At 56.8% G+C, this 20,184-nt stretch overlaps 6 protein-coding genes across 6 annotated transcripts; 4 read left to right on the forward strand and 2 right to left on the reverse strand.

The window, feature by feature from the left end:
* Positions 1-80: 80 nt before the first annotated feature.
* On the forward strand, positions 81-1,652 carry B0T15DRAFT_491313 (uncharacterized protein; the record flags this gene model as incomplete). Its single annotated transcript, XM_062866764.1, has 1 exon — positions 81-1,652. The coding sequence occupies one exon, from the start codon at positions 81-83 to the stop codon at positions 1,650-1,652; it is 1,572 nt and encodes a 523-aa protein (XP_062724537.1).
* Positions 1,653-2,626: 974 nt separating this feature from the next.
* Positions 2,627-3,486, forward strand: B0T15DRAFT_525171 (uncharacterized protein). Its single transcript, XM_062868827.1, has one exon. The coding sequence runs from the start codon at positions 2,971-2,973 to the stop codon at positions 3,331-3,333; it is 363 nt and encodes a 120-aa protein (XP_062724538.1). The 5' UTR covers positions 2,627-2,970; the 3' UTR covers positions 3,334-3,486.
* A 742-nt stretch (positions 3,487-4,228) lies between these two features.
* B0T15DRAFT_525176 (S-adenosyl-L-methionine-dependent methyltransferase) lies at positions 4,229-6,509 on the reverse strand. The gene is made up of 9 exons (XM_062868828.1): positions 5,962-6,509; positions 5,749-5,879; positions 5,615-5,656; positions 5,484-5,547; positions 5,391-5,418; positions 5,312-5,324; positions 5,162-5,251; positions 4,743-5,085; positions 4,229-4,655 (listed from the first exon to the last, which is right to left on the reverse strand). Exons 1-9 carry the CDS (start codon positions 6,232-6,234, stop codon positions 4,419-4,421), a joined length of 1,221 nt encoding a protein of 406 aa, XP_062724539.1. The 5' UTR covers positions 6,235-6,509; the 3' UTR covers positions 4,229-4,418.
* Positions 6,510-6,954: 445 nt separating this feature from the next.
* On the reverse strand, positions 6,955-7,848 carry B0T15DRAFT_483351 (nucleoside diphosphate kinase; the record flags this gene model as incomplete). The annotated part of the gene is made up of 7 exons (XM_062866156.1): positions 6,955-7,094; positions 7,164-7,217; positions 7,285-7,350; positions 7,407-7,510; positions 7,563-7,606; positions 7,664-7,694; positions 7,829-7,848. 7 exons carry the CDS (start codon positions 7,846-7,848, stop codon positions 6,955-6,957), a joined length of 459 nt encoding a protein of 152 aa, XP_062724540.1.
* A 970-nt stretch (positions 7,849-8,818) lies between these two features.
* B0T15DRAFT_117904 (glycoside hydrolase family 31 protein) lies at positions 8,819-12,038 on the forward strand. The gene is made up of 2 exons (XM_062861581.1): positions 8,819-9,079; positions 9,132-12,038. The coding sequence occupies exons 1-2, from the start codon at positions 8,995-8,997 to the stop codon at positions 12,002-12,004; spliced, it is 2,958 nt and encodes a 985-aa protein (XP_062724541.1). The 5' UTR covers positions 8,819-8,994; the 3' UTR covers positions 12,005-12,038.
* A 437-nt stretch (positions 12,039-12,475) lies between these two features.
* On the forward strand, positions 12,476-13,921 carry B0T15DRAFT_117956 (concanavalin A-like lectin/glucanase domain-containing protein). The gene has a single exon (XM_062861582.1). It carries the CDS (start codon positions 12,932-12,934, stop codon positions 13,835-13,837), a length of 906 nt encoding a protein of 301 aa, XP_062724542.1. The 5' UTR covers positions 12,476-12,931; the 3' UTR covers positions 13,838-13,921.
* The last annotated feature ends 6,263 nt before the right edge of the window (positions 13,922-20,184 follow it).

Below are 20,184 nucleotides of genomic sequence, written 5' to 3' on the forward strand. Positions count from 1 at the left end.
TGTCGGCACTCTTTGTCCCCCGGCCCGACGGGGGCTGCATCTTCTTTTCGACGATCGGCAGAGGAAGGAGAGCCAAAGAGATGATAGACCCCGAGTACCCGAGAGAGTGCGCACCTACATGGCTCGCTGCTAACGGCGGCCGGCCAAACGCGATCCACTGTGAAGACGGGTCTTGCTACGACTTTGAGGAATACAACAGCTGCCTCGAAGACGGAGACCCAAACAAGGTCATGACGGACAATGGCATGTATCTTCCGAAACACAAAGACAAAAACGGCCAGCAGCTTTACTTGCAGATTGCCATTTATGGCGCAAAGAACGGAGCCAACGGCTACGTGGGCCTGCAGCTTCCCTGCAAGGACGGCGATCCGACGCCCCATCCCAAAGCCCCGCGATGTCAGACTGTTCTCCGGAGGTTGGGAATCAGCTGGTGCACGGAGGAATTGATCCAGGCGGAACACGAACGGCGCATTAAAGAGGCTGGTGGTTCCGGGGCGGCAGGTCCAAGCCACGGCGGCCACGCGGGAGGTGGTCGCGGCCGCGGTGGCCCTGGTGATGCCCCTGGCGGTGCCCCTGGCGGCGGCGGCGGCGGCGGCAGTTCGGATGCTGCCGGTGCCACCGGTGGCGGCACTACAGGTAGTCACGGCTTCCAGGGGCCCCGGGGAGGCTCCAATGCTGCTTACTTCTCCGGGGCCGGCGGCATGTCACAAGCCCATGGCACGACGGGTCACCATTACGGTTACGGCGACAGCTACACGTCAAACCTGCTCGCCAGTGGAATGTCGGGGCTCAGCATAGGCGCCGGCAAGCCGTCTGCCGGCGCGCCGAAGCAAACCGTTTCCGGGCTCTCCAAGGGTCAGCCGTCCACCAACAATGTCTTCACGGCCTTCCAAGATATTGGCCAGGGAGAGGTCGATAGCCACGGCAACCCGGTCTACGACGGTATTGTGTTTGACAAAAAGGGAAAGCCTACCACGCGACGAGTTTCTGTCAACATCTACGGTATGGCGATCGACCAGCGTCAGTACTTCTGCTTCAATTCCGACGGAAATCCATTTGATAAACCACCAGAGGTTTCCGAGAAGGACCCAGACCCCGCGAGGGCGAGCAAGCTGTACAAGTTGGCGAAAGCGTTATATACGGGCAAAATGGCCGCCGCCTCGACTCTCCGCGACCACCATGACAACAGCACCACCAACAGGCCCTCCACGGCTGGCAGCGGCGGCAGCGGCGGCGAGTACACCACGCGCCCCGGAAGCCGAACCGGCACCACCGGCATCAGTGCCAGCTACGGGTACGCATCCGTCCCGCGTACCGCCGCCTACGGCCAGCACTCGGGAGCTCACTACGACGCCGTGCCCGGCGCGCCGAGCTCCCGCCCCTCCAGCCGGGACGGCGGCCCAAGCCAAACCGCGGCCCAAAAAGGCCCCTCGCCGCCGAGCAAGGTGAAGCTCGACGATCCAAACTCAAAGTCCAAGTCCAAGTCGATCTTCACCGTACACGGCATCGATAGGGGCAAGCCCTACATCAAGGGCGTGAAGGGTGACAAGGACAATCAGCATTACGAGCTATCCTACTCGGATAAGAACAGGCAGTTTTATATCTCGACAGGGCCGAGCAGGAAGGATAGGGTCTACGTCACCGCAGCCTGAGGTACCTACTTTACCAGGTAGGTAGGTCAGCGGCGCTCTTGGTTGGACCACACCACACTGGCGCACAGCGTATACCGATTGGTTTTGTACGATAAGTTGCGTAGCAAGGACTACTAGCATTGACGTTTTTGTTTACCGTTGAGACCAACCTAGTGCCTAAGGTACTCGGGCACACGGGTATGTTACTCCAGCTGTGACACCTACCTAACATAGGTACCTACCTTATGCTTGATGTGTCTTAGCACCAAATATTACAACATTGTGGTACCTGGTTGCTGATAACACCTCCTGGCCGATTGGCATAACCTCTGGAGGTTCGCATTGCTTGGGTAAATTTTGATATTGAGATGAGATCAAAGATATACGTTCCAGGCCCTCATAATCTGGCCCTATGTAGGTAGGTAGGTTACCGTAGGTATGGAACCGGCCGCATTTGGCGTCTCTCGTCCGCCACATCACGCTATAGAAATCTGGTGCGCATCCATCCAACAGGGTACCCGTCGTTCTACTAGTAACCGGGATAGCACCAAACCTGCCCGACATCTGTACAAAATCACGCTACTAGACGCTTAGGGTCCAGGGTTCTCAACGTCTCCGAGAAAGACGCAAGTTTTCCAACTATTTGAGCGGCTCGCTCTATGAAACAGCCACGGTTTGTTTGCTACCAAATAAACGGGGGAGTATTGGGCCCCTAATCGCCTATTACGTTTCTCCTCAGAGCGCTTCCCAACCTGTACACCCTCGATCTTCACACAATCAGTGGCGTGGATCTTTTAGCAAACGCACTCCCGATTGCCGTCACGGTTGGTCTCTCACAGTTGGGGAGGGAAGAAAGACAGCCTCATCTTGCTGTTTTAGGAGGCCCAGTGAGTAGCGCCGGCCCCAAGCGGGCGGGAACAGCGTCGCAGTCACCGTGCGGCGGTCCTGTTGGTTGTTTTAGTTGCAGCTTGGCGATCGCCAGGCCAATCCGGAGTCCGGACCACTCTATCCCTGGATTGCTAACGAAAAGTTCAACACAACGAACCGACGTCACCGGGACGGTGTCATCTCGACTTGTCCGACTTCTCAGTTCTTTGTCCTTCATTAACTGCGGCTATTCGCTCTCTCTGAGAGCACATACACCACAGGACCTGTTGGCCCTTCCGTCGATTTCGACATTCAAACGCAGTCATCGCAAATCATTGAAGTCCTTCTCCTGGTCGACTGAAGTGTCTCAAGATCAACCCAGTGCACTACACCGTTGGGCTTTGTCTTTGTGGGGGGCTATTAATCAAACTCGAACAGACTCAGACCCCAATACATCCTGCGGCCGGAAGTCATGGAGAGCGTCTTTGTGCTCTTGTCGGGAGAACTGGTGATGCATATGGTGGTGTGGTGTGGAAGAGAGGAAGCACAACCACAGGTGGCTGGCTGGAACTATCATACAAAGAGGGAAGCCCTAACCCTCACAGCTCTACCGGATCACTGCCAGACAAAAGCTCCTCGAGTCGGCATGGGACATGTGTTGTTTCTCTCCGTCAACCGGGCAACAAGCACCGCCCTGGCCAGCTCGGCCGTCCACGACGTGACGACCAGGGAGAAGGCCGAGGCGGCAGACTCGATGGAGTCGTTCTGGATGGGCGAGACGCTGAAGTACTTTCCACCTGATCTTCAGCGACGCGGGGTTGGTCAGCCTGGATGAGTTTGTTTTTAATACGGAAGCGCACCCTTTCCGCCGGTTGGTGAGGTGATCATTCTGTCACGCGCTTGGAGTTCAGGGGCAGCATGCTACATCGATTATGAGATGATATTATGAGATAGTAGTAATAAAGTGCACGAAATATGGATACGTCGCAAAGGAGAGAATGCATGAGAGCTGGGTGACTCGCGGAAATTCAAATGTTCATCTAATCAGATCATCAAGAGTATTTAAAATGAAAGGAATAGTAATGCCCGAGACTGTAAAGCTCCATTAGATATCTTTCCCCGCACATCGACTTACATTCTACCTGTGCATATGTCATAATAAAGGTCCACGTAAAATAACTACCTAGATGGTGTGAACCCCAACGGGCCATCGCTAGGGGCCATCGCTAGTGTCTGTCTTTGTGGCTGTGTATAGCTGAATCGTCCACCCGAAAGTTGCCAAGGAAGGAGGTTGACCTGAGCGAGGGTTTTCAACCAAGGAAGATTTAAGAGAAGGCTCTGTATGTTCGTCGCCTGGTGTGACATGTCCAGCAAGATGAAGCCCAATACACCTACTATATGAGAGGTACTCCAGAAATTCAAGGCTTCTCGAATATAAAAGGACGAGAATGTCAATGTCGTCTATCCGGCCTCCCAAGTTGGCTGCACCGGGACGATCACCTCATCCCAAACGACGGCCACGGCGCCGTCGCCTTCTTCAAATATGCAACGCAACCGCTTTCGCTATGGCTTCCTATCCATTGGGGTTTGCGGTGAACTTGGTGGCCGGGATGGGTGATGGTGGTCATCAGGCTGAATGTCCCATGCTTTGGGCTATTAATTCAGAATTTTGAATTTCCAGAGGCTTTCGTATATACCTTACCTTTGCATTCTAACCTCGGTTGATTGTAAGCGAGGCATTTCACTGCTTGGTATTTCTCTGGTGGATCTGTTTGAGTTGAAACTAGAGCCACGGAAGTTGACAGGTAGGCTGAGAATGACGAGATATCATGAACCGAGAACTCGCTTAGTATAGTAGAGATTTAACGAGATACTTAAAAGCTTCATGCAACAATACCGAGCTTTAAGTGGCAGCTTGAATCACGCCGTCTCCGGTTTCCTCCCCCACACGACCTTCTGCCAGTAGCAAACGTGATGCTTGAGCGAGCGCAGTTCGCGCCGCAGATGAGCGATGTAGACGGTTACTTGCTCCCTGGACCAGCCAAGGACGGTCGTCATGAAGAGGATGAAACCCTCGACGTCCGTCTCGATCGCATGCTGTGCGAAGATCCCAATTTCTCTCTGCTTGGGATCCGCCGGCCAGCCACCGCTCGGAACCTGTCGTGTCCATCCATTTAAGTCAGTATATAGATCCTGCCATCAAACCCGCACCAGAAAACGTGAAGTGGGAAGAGAGAGAATAACCTTGATCAGTTTCTCCTGGATATCAACAAACCCGGCCTCCTCCATGGCCTTCCGCTGGATATCCTCATCCACAATGGTGAAGCTTCGGCCGATGGCTTTGCCGCCGTCGACGAACAGCGGGCCCCACTGGGCGATGGCGCTCGTGGGCGGCAGCGTGTCGTCGTCGGAGAAGACGTTGGGCGACGCCTCGTGGCTCTCCAGCCACCCGCCGGGCGCCAGGGCCTTGTACGCCTCCCGGAAGAAGGCATACCAGTCGGCAATGCAGCCCTGCAGGTAGCGGATGTGCACGTAGTCGAAGCTGCCGGCCTCGAATGTCCATGGCTGTGTGCAGTCGTCGATCTCGCTGTCATCATAAGCCGCGGTCAACATAATCTTACATGAGTAAATAGGTAGGTACCTAGGCAGGGGCAAGGACTCACAACTTCAGGTTTGGCGGAACCCATGTGGGTTGAATAGGGCTGATGTCCGTGCCGATGACCTCGCAGCCTGGCCATTTATCGGCAAAGTCCCTGGGAGCTACTGTCAGTACTAGTATATCCGACTTCACACCCGGAGAAAGGTGAACATACATCGCCCAGATTCCTGTCGTGTTTGTAAATGGAGTTAGACGGATATCCAATGCGTTCCAGGTAGGTAAGGTGGACTAACCCGTGCCAGTGCCAATGTCGAGGGCTTTCTGGAGCATGACCGAGTCAGCACACAAACATAGCCTGGGCTCCTGGATAATGAAATCACGCAAACCTTTGGATCCTTGACCGGCGCCGCGTATATCTCGCCATCGAGGCACAGAGTGAACAGATGGTGTCTGTAATACGGCAGTGTAAGCTCTCCACAACAACACTCCCATAGATATAGAGGTCTTGTTCACTCACAATACATCCAACGATTCGCTGTGGCGCTCATCGTTCGTTCCCCTGGAGGAGGTGTGGGAAGTCAGCCCACTCTTTCTTCTTGCACTCTTGAAGAGACCCAGCGAGAAATTAAAATCACTACCAGTTAAACTCACCAGTACGTGGCATTGCCGATCTCGCTGTGGAAGGTTCGGCCGTGGATGGTCCTATACTTGAGGATCGTACTTGAAATTGACGCAGTCGAACTCAACGCATCCTCGCCCAGTGCGGAATCCCCATCGTCGTCCTAGACAACAATAAAACGGGCTCCGGGTTAGATTCAAATCTGAGTAAATGTCTGCGTTCTACGCGCGGCGGGCTCGACGCACCGAATCACCCGCCGGGGCTTCAGTCCAATGTTCCGGCGGAAGCGCAGTCACAGTCGCAGTCACGCTTGTAGTGGTTGCTGCCGTCCCGGCTTGGGGTGGTGCCGACGACTCGCCTGTGGTCGCTGTTGGCTCAGCTTCTGCTGTAGCGGGTGCCGGTGCGGGCGTTGCTGCCGGCGGCTCACTATGTTGCACAGTGGCGCCGGCGGTGGCGCTCGCCTCACCCTTCTCAGACGCCGGCGCCGACAATTTGGACTCGGGCTGTTTGTCCGCCATAGTCGACTGTTGTATGCCACTTCCCTAGGCCCGTGTCTTTTGAAACATGGGGTATGGGAGCATCCGAGAGGAATGAGGGTTGCTAGGTGAACGGAATCTCGAGAAATGGCTCTTGGCGGGGTTAAGTGATGTCGGAATGGAGGGTGAGAGAGGGGATATTGCTAGGGAGGACAAATAACCAACAGGGCCGGGGTCAATTCCTTCCAGCTGTGGTACCGAGTCTACCGACGGGAACTTTGAAGTGGATTCCCGATGCGGTAAGCACCTTACCTCACCTTACCTTAGCAGGAAGATATCGTGATGGCCTTTCCACATGCATGCATACAGCGTTGCAATGGCGTAACCTTCAAGACATAGTCTTCTCCCGTCTAAAATCCGCGGTTTGCTGCTCGTATCCCGGCTCATCGAACGATAGGGGCCAAGAACGACTACTAGTAGTTGGAGATTCAGACAAGACGGAGAGAAGGAGCATCGAGCTTTCACAAACACATACCGGAAGGCTTGGAGTTAACAGGGTTGATGAAACAAAGGTGACGAAGGACTCACAGGGCCAGATGCGTAACTCAAAACATATCAAGTCAATCAGGCACACGATTACATCCAAGATTTCATGTTGGACCTGAACGAGTTGCTTTTGTTGACTGCTATGTGAACGAGTGCTGCGCAGCAGAACTGTACCCAGCGACATGTTCTACCACCCAGCCTTCACTCCCAGAGCATTTACTCGTAGAGCCAGGCCTGCTGGGCGGACTGCCAGCTGAGGAGCTCCTCCTCCTTGAACCACAGAGCAATCTCCTTGTTGGCGCTTTCGACGCTGTCCGAGCCGTGGCAGACGTTGCGGCCCATTTGCAGGCAGAAGTCTAGTTGTGAGTTTAGGTCAGCCTGTCGTTCGTAGCGAAAGACGATTCAGGAAGTTGGAAACCACATACCGCCGCGGATGGTACCCGGAGCAGACGCGAGGGGGTTGGTGGCACCGAGCATGGCTGGAGGGAGTCATGTTAGCTAAAAGCTATTGCTAGATTCAAGCGAGTCAGAATTTTCGGTTCTTACCGCGGCCGGTCTTGACGGCATCAAGACCCTCCCAAACCATGGCGACGATCGGGCCGCTGTTCATGTCTGTCCAAAAGTGTGAGCAGGAAGCCAAGGGGACCGAAGCCGAACGGACGCCATACACTCAACGAGGCCCTTGAAGAAAGGCTTTGACGACAGGTCGGCATAGTGCTTCTCGAGGTGCTCCTTGCCGGGAGTGACGAGCTTCAGGGCGACGAGCTTGAAGCTGTGTCGTGTTGTTAGCATGGGCCGAAGTTTTGGTGCCCAATCTGTCTTACCCGCGGGTCTCGAAGCGCGAGATGATGTTGCCAACGAGGCCGCGCTGCAAACAAAATTAGCAAGGGTGGAGCTAAAAAACTGAAGGCCTGAAAAAACGCACCTGGACGCCGTCCGGCTTGATGGCAATGAAGCTGCGTTCACATTAGCCCGGGCTCGACAAGTTGGCGGGGTAAACAATCAGGACAGCGGGATGGCGGGGTAATAGAGGGCCAGGAACGCTCGAATCAACGGCGAAAATGTCGAGCAGCTCGCGAGGTGAACTTACGTCCGCTCGGTGGTCGACATGGTGACGGGTTCTTGAGCTTTCGAGAATTGTTCGAGAATAGGATGGTCTGGTGGGAGTTGCGGAGAGAGAGGAGGAGGTGGAGGAGAAAGGGGAGTGTGAGGAATTTGTTGTCTCGAAGCTGTTTGGCCGTTGCGGAGGAGCTGCAAAGTGGGGTTTTCGAGCAGAAAAACGCAGATGCAGAGGCCTACTAGCAACGTTATATAGGGGTACATCTCCAAATATAAGGGCCTCGGTCTTGGAACCCGAACTCTTCCTTGCCCGCCACCTGCATGTTGCTCGCGACCTGGTGACCGAGCCGTCTGCTGCTGCATGGCCTCTATCTCCTCTCCTCGCGTGCCCTCCATCTTTGCTCGAATGCGGTCCATCTTCGCTCGAAACGTAGGTACGTAGTAGGGGACGGCCGCAGAGCTTCGCTGCTACCTTTGTGGGCGCAAATGGGTTCTCACGAATCGTTGAACAAGCTGAGTTAACAGAAGGAAAGAGGATCTCACTACCTGATGGAAGAGCCGGGTGATTCTGGCCAGATGATGCCTCAATAGTTGACTGCCAATGGCTCACCAATCCTGTCTGGCGTTTGTTTCGTTAGGATACTGGCAAGGTAACCTGGTTGCTCAGGTATCCAGGTGGGCGATAACACCGCACCGTGCCTCACCAGACACCGAATCAACTCTTCACAACAAGAACTCGCCCTTGGCCCTTACCCGCCAGCAGCATCGGAGGATCGTTCACATTCACCATACACACATGAGTTGGTCGGCAATAAACATGATATTCGGGGATACTACCTTGTAATAGGAAGAATGCATTTATCAGATAATATCGGCCAAACGGGTCACGCTGGACTGCAGGGGTTTGCGACCCCAGTCCCTGATTCTTGGTGGAAGGTGTCCGATCCATTGGAGGTGACAGCTTTCAACTCAAGACGGACAGCTTGACCTTCGGCTGTTGATGCCCCTCGAAACCAACAAAGTCCAACAGCGGACGAAGATCAGTTACGGGACAGCCATTGAGCTCCTCTACGGCCCTGGCGGTCTCTCAATGAAATCAGAGGCGATATAAGTGCCTCTTTTCTCTCTTTTACCGTGCAATCGTTTCGTACACCGTTCAGCTGGCGTGTGAAGCAGCCCGAGCACCGCGAGACTAAGATGCACGTCTCGGGGCCGCGGTCCTCGCGATGGACAGCCTACCTTGGCCTCTTGTCCGCGCTTTCTGCAGCATTCGCCCCTGCAGGTAAGGCCTGCCACTTTGGCATCCGATGAGATCGCGCAATTGACAAATTCAGTCGCTGTCAAGGAGCATGACTTCAAAAAGTGCCACCAGTCCGGCTTCTGCGCACGCAACCGGGCGTTCGCCGACCACGCCCTCGCTTCGGACACATGGCAATCGCCCTACAATATCGTGCCGGAATCGGGAGCATTCAAGGATGGCCAGTACCAAGCTGTGATTCTGAAGACCAGCAATGACGGCAGCGAGACCGTCCGGCTGCCCGTAACTGTCTCCTTCCTCGAATCTGGAACGGCGCGGGTCACGGTCGACGAGGAGAAGCGCCAAAAAGGGGAGATCGAGCTGCGGCACAACAGCAAGGCCAGGAAAGAACGCTATAACGAGGCAGAGCAATGGGTCATTGTCGGCGGGACGACCCTCGACAAGGCCGCCAAGGTCGACTACGAAGACAAGACACAGCTCACCGTCAAGTACGGCCCATCCTCCAAGTTCGAGGCTACCATCAAGTTTTCTCCCTTCAGCATTGACTTCAAGCGAGACGGCAAGACTCAAATCAAGATCAACGACCAGGGATTGCTGAATGTCGAGCACTGGAGGCCAAAGATAGATAAGCCCGAGCCAGAGACGAAGGAAGGCGAGTCAACCGAGGAGAATAAGGCGGAAGAAGCGAAGGGGGAGGAGCCCAAGGGCGAGGACGAGAGCACCTGGTGGGAGGAGACGTTTGGCGGCAACATCGATACCAAGCCTCGCGGCCCGGAGAGCGTTGCGCTCGACATCTCGTTTGTTGGCTACGAGCACGTGTACGGCATCCCGTCCCATGCCAGCTCTCTCTCCCTCAAGCAGACACGCGGCGGAGATGGCAACTACCAGGAGCCCTACAGGATGTACAACGCCGATGTCTTCGAGTACATCCTCGACAGCCCCATGACCCTCTACGGTTCCATTCCGTTTATGCAGGCCCATCGCAAGGATTCCAGCGTCGGCATCTTCTGGTTGAACGCCGCCGAGACGTGGGTTGACATTACCAAGGGCAAGGACTCGAAGAACCCGCTTGCTCTGGGCGCGAAGTCCAAGACTAGCACCCATACCCACTGGATCTCCGAGAGCGGGTTGCTGGATGTGTTCGTCTTCCTGGGCCCCACCCCGAAGGACCTGACCGCCAAGTATGGAGAGCTCACCGGTACCACGGCGATGCCGCAGGAGTTTGCTTTGGGGTACCACCAGTGCCGGTGGAACTACGTCTCGGACGAGGACGTCAGGGATGTGGACCGCAAGATGGACAAGTTCAAGATGCCGTACGACGTCATCTGGCTGGATATTGAGTACACCGACGAGAAGAAGTACTTCACGTGGGACAAGCACAGCTTTACGGACCCCATCGGCACGGGCAAGCAGCTGGACAGTCACGGCCGGAAGCTGGTCACCATCATCGACCCGCACATCAAGAACGTCGACAACTACCCTGTCGTGGCGGAGCTCAAGTCGAAGGACCTCGCCGTCAAGAATAAGGAGGGCAGCATCTTCGAGGGCTGGTGCTGGCCGGGCTCGTCGCACTGGATCGACGCCTTCAGTCCTGCGGCGCGCGAGTGGTGGGCGTCGCTCTTCAAGTACGACTCGTTCAAGGGCACCATGGAGAACACGTGGATCTGGAACGACATGAACGAGCCGTCCGTCTTTAACGGGCCCGAAACCACCATGCCCAAGGACAACCTCCATCACGGGAACTGGGAGCACCGTGATGTGCACAACCTGAACGGCATGACCTTCCAGAATGCCACCTACCATGCCCTGGTCACTCGCAAGCCGGGCGAGTTCCGGCGGCCGTTCGTGCTGACGCGAGCCTTCTTCGCGGGCTCTCAGCGCGTCGGCGCCATGTGGACCGGCGACAACCAGGCTGCGTGGGACCACCTGCAGGCGTCGATCCCCATGGTGCTTAGCCAGGGAATCGCAGGCTTTCCCTTCGCGGGTGCCGACGTGGGCGGCTTCTTCGGCAACCCCGAGAAGGAGCTCCTGACTCGCTGGTACCAGGCCGGCGCATTCTACCCCTTCTTCCGCGGGCACGCTCACATTGACGCGCGCCGTCGCGAGCCGTACCTGGCAGGCGAGCCGTACAGCACCATCATCGCGGCGGCCCTCCGCCTCCGCTACAGCCTACTACCGTCGTGGTACACTGCCTTCCGCCACGCCCACCTCGACGGCACACCCATCATCAGGCCCATGTTCTACACGCACCCTTCGGAAGAGGCCGGCTTTGCCATCGACGACCAGTTCTTCGTCGGCAACACGGGCCTGCTGGCCAAGCCTGTCACGGAGAAGGAGAAGTTTGCCGTCGACATCTGGATCCCGGACAGCGAGGTCTACTACGACTATTTCACGTACGACGTTGTCCCGACGGCCAAGGGCAAGACCGCCACGGTGGACGCGCCGATGGAGAAGATCCCGCTGCTCATGCGCGGCGGCCACGTCTTCGCGCGGCGCGACATCCCCCGCCGGTCGAGCGCGCTCATGAAGTGGGACGAGTACACGCTGGTAGTCACCGTCCCGCGGGACGGCAAGCGCGCCGAGGGCGACCTGTACGTCGACGACGGCGACTCGTACGACTACCAGCGCGGGCAGTACATCCACCGGCGCTTTGTCTTTGACGGCGGCGCCAAGAGCCTCGTCTCGGTCGACGCCGACGGTCGCGAGCCCGCCAGCGTGCAGGAGGGCGAGTGGATGCAGAAGATGCGCTCCGTGGGCGTCGGCAAGATTGTCGTGGTCGGCGCGCCGGCCGCCTGGGCGAGCAAGAAGACGGTCAAGGTCGAGAGCGAGGGCAAGGTCTGGGAGGCCAAGCTCGAGTTCACGCCTGCCGAGCAGGGGCGGGCGGCGTTTGCGGTGATCAAGAAGGTTGGTGCGAGGATCGGGGCGGATTGGAAGGTCGACTTCTCTTAGGCCCTGGCACTGTTTGATGAGGAGAGGGTTTGGGTATCCATCATCATGATGATTTGGTTTCTGTTGCGTCACATGTGCCCATGAAGACCAATTCCCCGCCCGTATACCCTAGTGGTATGTAAGGTAGTACAGTACATATAAAGTTGCGACGTGCTTCGTGCTCCATTTTTTTCATCTGGACCGGAGAGACGACCCGGAGTATCCCGGCTTTGGCCTGGTCCTGCGCCTCTTTCTTCCTCCCGTGTTACCTTGTACTCAGTGGTGAAGTTTTGTGGTGAAATTTTTGGATGCCCGTTTTTGCCTGCCGTCAAGCGGCAAGGTGCAGCAAGCATGACCAAACTAACACGCGTGTGATGGGAGTCGTGTAACCAATTGGTGTTTTCCGGATATTATTAGCTGCCTCCTCGTACCTGCATAAGTACAGAGCAGCCTCTCGCCTGAAAGGTGCTCTAGTGTGGTTTCACAAGGGGCTCTGGGCCCCATCCGTTCTGGGAGCCTTTGCGGAACCTGAATTATCCGTATTAGACTTCGGATTACTTCGGATTGGTGCTGTGCTCCTGCGGTACCTGACTGCCTTGATGTTGCGTTGGGATGATTGGATGATATGGGAGGATTTACAGCTAAACGGTTGCCTTCGCCCTGCCTTGGCGGAGGAGCTGCAAGTATACCTCAGGGGCCAGCATTGCCTATCATCAGTGTTTGTCGTGGTCTTTTGTGGCAAGTTTACACACCCTTGGACGATCTGCTGTCTATTTTGGTCGATCATTTTGGTCTTAGGTCGAAATTTAAGAGAGGGCATCATCCCCCCTTGCTTTCCTTTCTTTTTTTACTTTACCTTTTCTGCGTCTTAGGGTGTTGTCATTCTTTCAACCACTTACACACCTACACCCGACGCTACTAAGTGTCTCTTGGAACTAGGTGCTCGCGATGAGGTCCACAACCCTCCTCACACTGCTCACCAGCGCCCTGGGAGCGTCCGGGGCAAGCCTCCCGGCCCGTCCGCGCGCCACGCCGCGGCTTCTGCTCTTGCACACGTTTTCAGAGTCGAGTCCCTCAAATGCGCGCCTCCTCGCAGCATCCACGGAATCCACCAAGGGCGGCGCCATCCTTACCCTCGGCGATGACGGCAACTCACCTGCGATCTCCTCCGTGCAGGGGACCTTCCGCGTACCCCACGCGGAAATTCCCACCTCGGGCCCGACCGCCGGCAACCCGGTCGGCGAGTACGCGGCCTCCTTCTGGGTGGGCATCGACAGCGCCCGCCCCCGGCCCGCGAGCTCGCCCAACGCGACCTGCGGCGGCTCCCTGCGCGCCGGCGTGGATGTCTTCTGGGACGGCACGATCGGCGGCCAGCAATCGCCTTTCGCCTGGTACCAGTTCGCGCCCGGGATGGGGAACGCGGTCGGGTTTGGCGAGGGGTTCAGTGTAAGCCCCGGGGATCTGGTGCGGTTCACGCTCGATGCCGGCAGTGTGCTGGTGGAAAACTTTGGCGGGAATGTCACTTGTGTGAGCGGCGGCGCGAACAACGGGACGCGGCCGATCAAGAGTGTGAGGCAGGCGTTGCCGTCGCCGAGTGCCGGACTTTGTGGGACAGAGGCCGCTTTTATCGTGGATGACCCGCCGCTCGTCTCCAGGCCCGATGTCCCCGTCGCGTTGGCCAATTTCACGAGTGTCACCTTCGGCACCCGTGTCACGCTTGCGGACGGGTCGGTCAAAGATCTCGCCGGGGCCGAGGTGCTTGATGTGCGACAGCAGCAGCAGGGCGGGAAGTTGACGAGCTGTGAGGTGGTCGAGGGGAAGAAGGTGAAATGCACCAGAGTCGTCGATAGCTAGGTGGGCATGATGCTGGGACTCGGGAGTGGAAAGGGGGCCATTTGAAAGGGTGATTTGGGGTAGTAATGAACCACAACTGTTCTGGGTACGATAGCCATGGCGGATAAGGCAACTAATGAATGTAAATTGTCTGGTAGGAGGCAGGATCTACTTCGTTTCGAGTTGAACTAGTATTGTACGGATATTCTTTGAAGTTCGTCAGTCGCAGCTCCAGTATTGCTATGTACGGTGGTGTGCAGGCGCACTTTACGCAGTTCCATCGCTAATAACCCTCCTGTCAATTGGGCACATTTGCTGCCTGCCGCATGCCCAAGCTTCATCACACTAGACGGATTGCTGGCTTGACCAACGGCATCATCGGCCGAAACTGGGCGCATCTTTCATTGGGTCCGACGCTGTGCAACCTCAGCCGCACTTTGCTTCTTCGAGCATGGCGTTGCTTCATGGCGCGCCGGTATTGAATTGCCCCGTCCTTACCTCCGTACGGCATCCCGCATTAAATAATGGGCCCTGCTGAGCCCGATCCTTCGACTCGTCCCCGTTGTTCGGCAGAACGCTGCCGGTTTGCGACATGCATAAGTATTGAGTGTGAATGAGATCGTGTATTTCGTCTCCGCCCTTTGTGGTTCGGTCGGTTCCTTGCTCCGCGCTGCTCGGGGGACAACCTGCGCCGGCTTCGGACTGTGCCGCTCGCGAGACTGTGTCACTGGTCCGTCGGGTTCTCGATGCCAGCCGCATCGCGGAACTGCCTTGAGCTTTTATTCCTGCCTGACATCCAGAAGAACCATCGGCGGATTTGACGCTGCCAGGACGGGTCAAAGATGGCGGCCCTAGGCGAAGGATGGGAGATGGACTACGATGGTTCCGCTGGTCGCTGGTTCTATCGCTACAAACCTACAAATCACATCCAATACAGCTTCCCCAAGGAAGGCGACGAGTACCCGTGGGAGTATGTCGGCGATGTCGCGGCGAAGGTTGACCTAGCGCCCGAAGAAAAGCTGGTCAGCCAGCAGCAGGTTAAACGGAGGAGCACCCTTGGCGACTCGTCGTCGAAACAGGCGTCGGGCGCCAAACGCAGAGAGCAGGCCGTCTCCAATGTCAGCTCTGAGCAGGATGACGGCGGCAGCCCGTTCTGGCTCCAGCCCGATGCGCTCATGTACATGGGGCCCGGCGCGTACACCGACATCAGCCCGCTGCAGGAGGAGGACGAGGAGAGAGCCGACGGGGGCGGGGAGGTGACCGAGGAGAAGGACGCTGCTGACGGGACCACTGCTGAGGTCTCCCCGGCCAAGACCACAGTATCCCCGGTAACAAGCGCGGAAGCCACTCCGCTGGCTCACAACATCCAGCCTGCTACCGCGGCACCCGAGGTTGAGAGCGCAGTGATCGTCGAGAGCAGTGACTATGTGGCAGCCGAGCCCGCGGTCGAGCAACCACCAGAAATCCCGCTTCTCGACAGCAAGGAGGTGCCGCGCAACCCTCTGGGGTTAGTGGCAGAGCTTTCAAGCGAGCTGACACCTCAGTGCGAGGACGAGATCAACCCGGCGCCTGTGGAGCTGCCGAGCAACGAGATGATGATGGATACATCCGAGCCCGTGCTGAGCTACGCGAGCGCATTTGAATTGGCTCCGGTCGAGCTTCCCACGGACACGGTCCCCCGTCGGCGAAGCAACTTTGTAGAGGAGAAGTCTCTGCCGTCACAGACGACGCTACAGCAGGAGAGACAACAGCATAGAGCGCGCCAAGCGGCCCAGGAATCGCCCAAGCGCACAACCAAGCCTGTTCAGCAGAGCTCAATGCCTCAATCCACAAGCTCCGTCGCCCCAACGTCCAATACAGCGTCTGAGCAAACTCTAGGGAAATATCAACCCTACAATCCAGCGACGGGGCGTGCTCCTGGGGAGGGCGCCGTGAACCGATATTCCGTTGCCGACATCCGGCACCTGGAGCCAGCGAGAGACAATAAGAGGCATTCCCTGGCGGGGTCAGCGTCATCGCATGTTCAGCCATCCGTCATTCCCGCCGCCCTACTCCCGCCGCATGTGCCTCCAAAGCGGCCTCTGGATGCTGCCGATACGGGGAGGCAGACTGGGATCCCCGGCTATGGAGAGCGCCACGAGGGCGTCGTCGGTGCTATCAAGCCTGGGTCCGGCGATCTTGCACACTTTCCGTCGGTCCTGAAGCCCGCCCGCGGTCGTCCCGTCATACGTGCTCAAACCCCTCCACAAAGTCAAGGGGCAAGCCCGGCTCGAAGCTACCAGGCCTACAAGCCATACCGCGATCTACAAAAGGACATAGAGGAGACTGTGCAGCTGTTTTCCAATACCGGGTACAGCCAAGGAACTACAACAAGTTCTGAAGCGTCTCATTCTGACAGGCCTCAAATCTCTCGCACAAGCACTCTGCCGGCGGATCTTCCGGCGCTGCCATTCATGGGCGTCCGCCCGCATTTGCCGGCCTCGTCAACCAGCGCGCCAGTGACCCTTCAGAATCTGCAACCTCGCCAGGCGCATGCCGATGAGTCCAGGGGCGGTGTTGTTGTTGGAAGAGAGGCAGATCCGCGACTGCCCGAAGAACATTCTGTCCCGCTGCCCTCCTCAAGCCCTGACCTGCCACCGCCATTGAGCCTGTCACGCAAGTCGTCGGCGCCCCGGGCCAGCCTACCAACGGCCTTTTCTTCGTCTCAAGCCCCGACTACAACCGAAGCGAATCTGCCTCCCGAGGTGGTCACGCCAGCGGCAGATACTGTGATTGTTTCCCCAAATGTGCAGGCCGGTTCAGGTTCGGAAGAGAATTCTGCGCGTGGTGCCGTAGGGGAGACAGAAAGCCATGCTGAGCGTGCTGTTGGTGCGACTCAACCGGATCTGCCAGCCAGTATACCTTCGGTATCTGGAGAGACCGAAAGGAGCGAAGGAACCGAGCATTCGAGCCAATCTGTCAGTTCCAGGCAATTATCACCTGCAACGTCCACGAGACACACGCCGCCTGAGCAGGTCCCCGGCGGATCCAGCGTGATAGTCGTGGCGGAACGGTCAATCTCACCAGCTGCTCAAGTCGTCGTCTCCACGCAACCGTCTGTTGTCAGCCCTCCTGAGGTCGGCGACCCGTCAGTGTCGGTAACCTCCTCCGCCGTGGAGTCCCCTCCCGACGTTCCTCCTGCAGTGCAAAGCACAACGGCAACCTCTCCTGTCCCTGGCACAAAATCTCCATCTCCATCGCAGCCTTTGCCAAGCGAAGCAGAAACGACGACAGCCGATCATCACCTGGAAGGGTCGGCTTCGGAGGTAGGTCTGCAGCAGACAGACCGGCTCGGCGCTTCTCAGCTCGGTGTGGCTGCTTCTGGCGACATAACGCTGCCCGCCGGCCAGACTGAGCAAAATGAGACACCAAGCGCGGGCTCCGCATCAGCTATCCCGCCTTGGTCTGAAGGATGCCAGCCTTCCTTGGGTAACGCCGCAAATGGGGGGGACATCCAACAGCAAGTAACGCCGGCGCAACCATCTGCCAACACTAGGGCGCCGGATCCGTTTTCAACTGCCCTCCAAAACAATGTCCCATCTATGCCATCGGCTACGGCTGTGGTAGCTGCCGGTGTTTCGCAGGATTCTTCATCGGCAGATCAAGCGTCACTAGACCAAGACGCGAGGCATGCTCCGGCAGCTGCGCTTGCCCCGTCTCCGATGGCTCCTTCTTCGCAGATTCAGTCTTCGGCAGCTCCAGCATACGCAATTCCGGCCGGACACCATCCGCTTGGTTCTCATCCAGCGAACCCTGCGCATGCTTCCCCTTCCGGAGTCTCGGCATCAGTCAAGGAGCATCAAGCTCCGCCGGACGCTGCAGCATCTGGTTCTCAAAAGATACCACAGAGAGCGTTATCGCAGCCAGCAATTTCACCGTCAGCCCAGGCACATCCCGTAATGCTGGGGGCCGCACCTCACCCCGGGATGCCGGGGACAGCACCCCCTCAAATGGCGGCCATGTATCCTCCACCAGCGATGCCTCCAGGAATGCCTCCAGGAATGATGGTTCAAAGTGGTCCATCCGGGTTTCCGCCACAACAGCAATACCCATTTCACCCCGGCGGCATGTTTCCCCAGCTTCAGCAGGCAGGCTTGCAGGAAGTGCAGCACAGCCCCATGGGTCCACATTTCATGATGCAGCCAAGCCAAACGATGCCTGCCGCGGCCTACGTCATGCAGCCCAACCAGCTGAGCCAGCCGCCGAAGGAGAAAAGGAGCTGGTTCGGCCTTTTCCGCAGCGAGAGCGTGAGAACTACCGCGAACACGAACGTGGCAAGCCAGCCAAACAAGCTACAAAAAGCGTCACACCCTCCCATACGGCCGGCTTTCTTACCACCACAACAACCTCACCCAAACCAACCAGTCCCTCACGCTTCATTCGTCCCAGCTCATTCAAACATACACCCGCACGCCATGACACGGCCGACCCATCAGCCACAGCCCGGTCAACACAATCTGCAGCAACAGCTGCAGAAACTGAAGACCCTACCAGAGTCATGGAAGAACAATGCCGGAAATGGAAGCCAACAGGCCGCCTCCGTGAATAAATTCCAGGTTCCAAACCGTGATCCGAATAGTAGCCACAGCATCATCCCGCCGCCTGATGTACGCCAGGCCATCCAGTCACAGGAGCAGCGACTCGCGCAAACAAATTCGGGGCAAGCGGCTCAGGGAGGGCAACAGTATAGTCAAGGTCAAGGTCAAGGTCAGGGGGAAGGTCTCGGTCTAGGGCAGGGAGCTCAAGGGGGCAGAGCTGATCCCACTTCTTCTGGTCCCGCTGGTGCTGCTGGGAATAAGAACGCTGGCGGTCAATGGGGTAATGCAAGTGCTTATGATGGGGCTGACTGGGGGGATGATGGGGATTTTTGATGAGGATTAGGCGGGTGGTTGGATGCGTCGACGGGAGCTTGGAGTTTCGTGTTGCGTATTCATGAACGCGGCGTTTATGGGTTTCAGACTGGCATGGTGTTCAGACTTGGGATTGCTACGTGTGGTACTTGTGCACAGGGACCATGCGGTACTAGTTGATGTTCAAATGGGACGGACTGTGCTCCCCGCGGACCTACATCGTCCTAATGGAACGCCTCATCCTATTCATCTGCATCCTACATCACCCGACTACTGTTTTTTGATTCTGGATCCCGTCTTCCTCAAACCGGCTTTTCTACATGAAGCTTCATTGAGCTCGGATCGTCTCTCTGCTCTCCGGTTCTCCAACGGTGCTAAATCCTCTCTTTAACATATTTAACGCAACATGGATTTGGCGAAGTTTCAAGAGTGCAAAGAACTGGCCGTTCAGATCTACGAGCTGATGATGGATGAGCGCATTCAGCCAAAAGCCCCGATGATCAGCGAGTTGAGAAGGGAGTTCTCTGAGGCACTGAAGGGGGCGTTATCCAGACATGAGGTTGGGGTCAATCCCGCGGGTTGGGATGGTGACACTGGAAGGTCCTACGCCGCTGGAGACCATCCCCGTCGTCGTAGAGAGAAAGCCAGTCAGGTGGAACCAGCCTGTAAAGCTTCTCGCGCTGGTGAAGTCGGGCCAGGACCTTTGCACACCTTGCCGCATCCCCCTTTTCCAATGCTTCTATCTCTCTCACTAGCGGACCACCTGCACCAATCACTCAGTCACTGATACAGATGCGAAGAAAGAAATGGAACGCTGAAGTGCGTGCCAAGCTTGCGCCACCCCAGGGTTCGCAACAATGAGACAGCCTCGTGGCATGGTGAAGGAGAAAGGAGTCCGTGAAAGGAGCGTATAAGGTTATATTGCTTCAACAAGCGGTTGACCAGCGAGGATGGTATAGGATATAAATAGGGTTCATACGTACTAGTATTGATGGTGTGTAACCTTCGAGTTCCTCCTCTTGCGCTTTTCTATCTGTCTTCCCTTCATTTTTCTTGTTGCCTTCATTCTAAACTTTAATTTGTTTGGATTCCCTATTGCTCAAGCCTGGGTACAACCTGGAACCTTTATTTTGAGTTGGGGTGTTTTGCTAGAGAAATGAATGGACGCATGTGATGATATCGATCTAGTGCTAAAAGCTCCATGCAACATGGTCAACTAAGCTTACGCGTAGTTTTGACAAGCACAGTCTGCATGAGTCTAAACAACTCCGCACAAAGCGACAAATGCTCCAACCCAAAATCAGCTTGGTGTGGACAAATGCTGAGTTGACACTTGCCGCTCCAGGCCGTATCCTTCGTTGACTCGTTCAAGGGGTTCAGGGGCTCGGTTGCGACGAGCAACGACCCACGGGTGGTGACAGGGTACCGGGCTGATCCGTGCGTCAAACCCCACCATCCGGCCCCCCGGCCTCACGGTCT

The sequence above is a fragment of the Chaetomium strumarium genome, assembly GCF_033439665.1.
Source record: "Chaetomium strumarium strain CBS 333.67 chromosome Unknown B0T15scaffold_2, whole genome shotgun sequence".
NCBI lineage: Eukaryota > Fungi > Ascomycota > Sordariomycetes > Sordariales > Chaetomiaceae > Chaetomium > Chaetomium strumarium.